The 6000-nt window shown below is 39.0% G+C and overlaps 1 protein-coding gene across 4 annotated transcripts in view; it reads left to right on the top strand.

Annotated features, from left to right (window-relative positions):
• Positions 1–6000, top strand: part of LOC124615283 (membrane-bound transcription factor site-1 protease) — a 145980-nt gene that overhangs the window by 115509 nt on the left and 24471 nt on the right. For all 4 annotated transcript variants that reach the window (XM_047143047.1, XM_047143049.1, XM_047143045.1 and 1 more), the window contains exon 10: positions 1098–1487. In XM_047143047.1, coding sequence (XP_046999003.1) covers positions 1098–1487 — 390 coding nt within the window. The remainder of the gene's footprint in view (positions 1–1097; positions 1488–6000) is intronic.

Genomic DNA, 6000 nt, shown 5'->3' with positions numbered 1-6000 from the left:
AGTTTCTGTTTCTCTTCAAAAATAAGTTTGTTTTGTGTTATTGGTTTTTGTAGGAATTTTTCCCTTGCTAATTTTCTATGTCATAGGCTGGTAAAATAGGACAGACAGTGAACGGTGGCAGAACTAACATCAGACTTTAGTGCTGGGCAGAGTACAAGTGTGGTTGAACACGAAGGCCACCGAACACTCCTAACAATGGGCTTCCGTAACCGACAACCCATGCCTGTGCCAATGTTAACACAACAACATTGGCAATTATGACTGAAATGGACATATGGACTTTGGTGTAGTGACAAAGTATTGTGTGGTCTGGTGAGCCCTGACACCTTCTTCATCATGCTTACCTTCTTCATAATGCTGACGCGAGGGTGCAAATCTGTCATTTTCCAGGGAAACAGCTCCTTGACACCTGTGTGCAGTACAGAGACAAGTTGGCAGTGGCTCCAGTATACTCTGGGGAACATTCACACGGACATCCACAGATCCAGTGGATCTCATGCAAGGCAACATGACGGCCAAGGAGTATCGTACACTGGTTGCAGACACCATGTAGACCCCTTCATGACAACCATTTTTCCTGACAGCAGCAGCATTTTTCAACAAGATAATGCACCATGTCACAAGGCAAGGAGTGTGATGGAATGGTTTGAGGAAAACAGTGGTGAGTTCCAATTGATGTTCTGACTCTCCAACTCACCAGATCTGAACACAGTTGAACACATCTGGGATGTGATTGAATGTGGTGTCAGAGCTCATCGCCGCCACTCCCCCCCCCCCCCCCCCTCCCTCCCCAGAATTTATGGGAATTAGGTGATTTGTGTGTGCAGATGTGGTGCCAGCTCCCTCCTACCAAGGCCTCACTGCTTGCATGCCATGACACATCACTGCTGTTATTTGTACCAAAGGTGGACATACCAGCTATTAGGTAGGTGGTCATAATATTCTGGCTGATTAGTGTATAAACCATCTGAATGTTTTATGATTTTAGTCTTTCTTACTCTGTTTTTGGTACATAATTTGCTATCTGAAGAATGTCTTTCGCATCCCTAATATTGTCACAAACAAAAGTTTCCATAGATTTTGTATCTTTTTTGCAGCTACATAGATCTCAGTGAGTGCCAGTACATGTGGCCATACTGCACACAACCGCTCTACTACGGGGCCATGCCAACCATTGTAAATGTGACCATTCTTAATGGTCTGGGTGTCTCAGGTCGGGTGACAGAGGTACGGTGGCATCCGTATACTCCACAGTTTGGACACCACCTTGATGTGTCATTAACACACTCCGAACTTCTGTGGCCATGGTCCGGCTGGCTGGCAATCAGTATTTCTGTCGCAAGAGCAGCTGCAGGTTGGGAAGGAATTGCACAGGGACATATAACAGTCTCAGTAGAGTCACCACCTGAAGATGGAGAGACAGATTCTCGACATTCTTCTGTTAACCTGTCCATCAAGGCTAAAATTGTGCCAACACCACCACGTCAGTAAGTACTAAAATTCAGTAAAGAAATTACATAGATTAATTATGACATACTAAAGTCCACTGCATGTCTGAAAATACATTTCATTGTTCTTCCTGATGCTTAAGACATACCAAATCCTTTACTATACGGGAGGAGGTGCCATTGATATCAACCCAGTTTGGTTGTAGAAACATGTTCACACATGTCGCATAATAGTGTAAGTCAAGTCCACAGTTTGATACCCAGAATATTTGTTTATACAGCTAGTTAAAATAGTTCCAATAGATGAACTTGTATACAGTGCTATGATAAAATTGTTTGTTTTGGATTCATAATCACCAATGGCAGTACATCCAAAGTTCTTAAAGGCTTACAAAGAATGAACTCCATCATTTGGAACAGTTAAGAAACAGGCAGCTAAATTTAGATGTGTTAAACTTTCTCTTGGAGTAGACCCATGTGAAGGACGTCCCAAAAATTCAACCATAATGGAAAATTAATGAAGGCTGACTGTCAGAGAGTATACAGTAGTCTTAATATAATTTATTAATTTTCTTTTTAATTTAAAAAGAAATTAGTGCCTGGACCACAATTTTCCCCCCTTATGCAATTAAAGCATAATAACTAGTTTCAGTTGCTTTCTGAAACCATCTTCAGTTTGCAAAAAGCAGAGGAAAATTAGCGCAAGAAAATTTTGTACAATAAAGTAGGATATAAAACAATGTATAACAGCTGAACGAAATTCATAAGGAGAGCCAATGCCAATAGCAAAAGTGAACTTGTAACAAATCCACTTAATAATATTGTATAAGTAACATGTTGTTGCTTTTACTGCTAAGTAACATATGACTTATACAATACTGTTAAATGGATTTGTTATATGTGTGGTTGATTTTCCTCTATTTGTTTAAGATCTGAAGGTGGTTTTGCAGAATGCAACTGAAACTAGTTATTGTGCTTTAACAATATTAAGGGAAAAAATTGCATCTAGGCATTAATTTTTTTTTTAATTAGAAAAATTTATTTAGTAAACAACGGAAAATATTGGGGCATCTCTACAACTGAATTAATTGAGCTTGTAATGTGACAGTCTTCTTTCTCTTTTGTACAGGCAATGTATGCTTAGTTTACTTTTTATATACACACTTGCATCAGATTTTGACTGCTATTATTAATGCCATTGTTGCTGTTGTGCCTGTGTCATTGAGCAGAGACCCACCACTTGAACCTCACCACTGAGTATTGGCAATTGGATGAGGCTGGGCTGAGGTTAATTTACTGAAAGTCATAAAAGTAATAAGTATTTCATTAAGATTGGCATAAACTAGGTGAAGAGGAAAAAAAACCTTGAATGAATCACACTGGGAATAATTATAAAACTGTATTCACAATGCAGCTGAACTTCATTACCAAGTAGCTGCAATTGAAAGAATCATGTTTCAGTACTTGCATACCATATTCACATGCATGCAAATGGAATCATGTGAGTTAAGCTACTCATTACTAATACAAAACTTACTATTCAGTCTCTACAGCACAAAGTGGCTTTTAAGTTAAATAATGCAATGCTACTCTCATGTAATGCAGCAGTACAAAACATTTAAATGATGTGGTGAAACGTTCAGCTTTATTGATGATTTTTATATTAATTTAGTTGTGACCACATTTGTTTTTTGACAGCACAGCACAGAAAGACGTATTTATGGCTCAGGTAAAATGAAAAACCATGTACACATAATTTCACTATCTTCGTTGCTTTAACTTTAAATATACAGACAAGGTTTGGGCTTGCACAGTTTGTGATTGCCCTCATAGCAGCAGTAACAATATAGACATGTTATCAAAATGCATGTAATGCAGATTTTGTGGTCATCATCTTCCTTCCTTACATGATTAACCAAGCCTGTGCTATATAGGTAAATAGGCATGTTTACATCACTGTGGACATGGTTGAAGACCAGTGAATTTAGATTTTAGGTTAACCTCAGCTTCTTATCCTGCTAGCTATACACTTGCTATACAGTTTGTAGTTTGGGGTAGGACAGTCTGCAGACTAGCAGTCAGTGGTATCGGTCCAGTAACAATGTTTTCTAGCTACAGTAAATAATGCCTTCCTGACCACTCACTTCAAGCAGGCACATTTATCATAGTTCCTTGCAAACAGTGTAAGTTTTGAATTTATAATGTTTCTGTCTACGTTGACTGTAGTAAATTTTTACACTTAACCCATTGCGGCTGCTATGTCCAAGTTTCTAGTCTGCCCGACCGGCTCTGTCTTTCTGACCAGCTAAAGGGGTGAAGGTATTGTGCACCTCACTGGCAGATGGCTGACTCAGCCCTACTACCGCTGCAGGCTTCGGCCACTGTCAGCTAATCGCATGTTCCAGTGCACATAGAACCACTCTTCAATAATATTCTTTAAATCAGTGTCACACTGTACAGTCACAGTGGTTGCTGTTTTTTATAACCAAAAAAGAGAGCTTCAAAACTAATCCAGGGTTTCTATTATAAGTTTTTTCTAGGCTAGGAAAAAGTTTGTTTAGAAAAATGGTAAGAACTTTTTTTCTTGTGATAGGAAAATTATGTAACTTAGGGTTTACACTAGAAATGTACATGCCTGCAACCCATAAAAAGCTCATTAACATTGGACCAATACTTTTCAAGATATTAAGTTTTAAAGTGACCAGTTCCTAGAGAAGTCGCCAAAAACTCAAACCGTCTTCTGTTCTGTTTAGCTGTGAGTGTTGCAGAGAAACTGCACATATTTTGCTGCACTGCTAGCCTTTTGCAACATCTGATGCATGAGATGTGTAGGATAGCTCATGCCCTTTTCCGTTATCTATGTTTGTATCACATGTACACTCGACAGAAAAAAAGTGGGTCAAGCCTGAATTCCAACGTGTAGGCTGCACCTGAATGTATGCAACCAACAGAGCATATCTGTGTTGCACATCGTCGCAACCCTCAACAGTACAGTCATTGTAAGATACACAATGGGTACCGCTAGAGACTACTAGAGAACACCGGTCTTTATGACAGTCCATCCAGATGTTAAGTAACACCACGATAGTACAGAAGAGATCAGACAGTCCTTAAAATTTGTAAACTAATCTTAATTACAGTAAGTGGCATTTCAAACGTTATGGGATAACTAACTTTGTCACAAATCGTTCAGTAATCCTTAGGCACAATTAAATATTTGAGACAGTATATGGATTTATAAAGTTGTGTGGCAATTGGAAACAAGTTCTTTGCTGTCTAAAAGGTTTACCCAACATATGCTGAATGTCGTTCAACATTCAACAGGGAGTGGTTTCGCATCAACTTTATGTAATACTAAGAGTTAAAAGAAAACGTGATTCACGGCGGCAAGCACTCTACGGAAATCTCAACACTAACAGCGAATCACAAGTAATATCATTGTTCACATTACTCATCAACAGTTACTTTTACAGAAAGTTATACTTCAAATGACATGTCCAACATCTTCATTCTGGATCCGGATGCAAATCCAGAACGTAAAGCCATTGTTTACCAAGCAAAGCTTTGTGCCTTATCGAGACTCGTTCACTAGGCAGAAAGAGACGTCAAATATTGACGTTTGCAGCAGTATCAGTTATGCTTACGTTCAACTTGAACGTAAATGACCATATTGTTTGTACAAACCAGGAACCCTAACATGACAATTACCTTCTTGTGGTAATTAACCTCAAAAGACGACATATATTGTTGCATTGTCAAGGAACAAAGGATGCACATGTTTAAAGTTGAAATGCCATCATGTAATGCTGGTGACAAGGATGCGAACCCAGCACCTAATCGGATTGTTGAATAAGTACATAAAATCAGAATGTAGATATGACAGTTTGTCACCAGTAGTGAGGTTGGAACCTTAAATAACGACTGAAGTTGTATTGCCTGACCAGGATTCGAACCCAGCGCCTACCACCGTCGTTGTCTAACCAGGAACAGACGAGAAGTGTCCAATGTTGGTCCACCATTAGCGAGATGTGCACACATTTAACTAGAAATAAGGCGACGAAAACGTCTATGCTGACTGAGAGGCTGACTGAGAGTCGAACGCCACACGAGGTTATGAAGACACGTTAATAATCAAATTCTTATTCAGTAGTAGCTAGGAGTATCATGTTTTGTTGCAAACCTTTAGGCTTTTCTCATCCCTAGTAACGTGTTGCCTAATATCTGCGATATCATGGTGTTTACAAGTGGATTGACTACCGTAAAGAGCAATGTTCTCTAGTAGTCATGTATCATTGAGATGTAAATGAAGTGCCTCAGCAGAAAGTAATTTCTGTCGTGCAGCACATATTGTTTCAGAGACACTGAGTACATGTTATATGTGCACAAAACGTATATTATATACTACGTATATACTATTATTTGGAGAAGCTGCCGCCAAACCTATTTATTTTTACATTCCGCTTAGTTGTCGTGGTTGAATACACGTTTTCTTAAGGCTACATCTAATGTAGAGCGTTTACAAGAAAGAATAGTTTCCTGCATCATGCTATTG

This window comes from Schistocerca americana, chromosome 5 (assembly GCF_021461395.2).
Source record: "Schistocerca americana isolate TAMUIC-IGC-003095 chromosome 5, iqSchAmer2.1, whole genome shotgun sequence".
In the NCBI taxonomy this organism is placed as follows: Eukaryota; Metazoa; Arthropoda; class Insecta; order Orthoptera; family Acrididae; genus Schistocerca; species Schistocerca americana.
The sequence above is the reverse complement of the archived record's forward strand: the minus strand, read 5'-3'. Positions and strand labels throughout refer to the sequence as shown.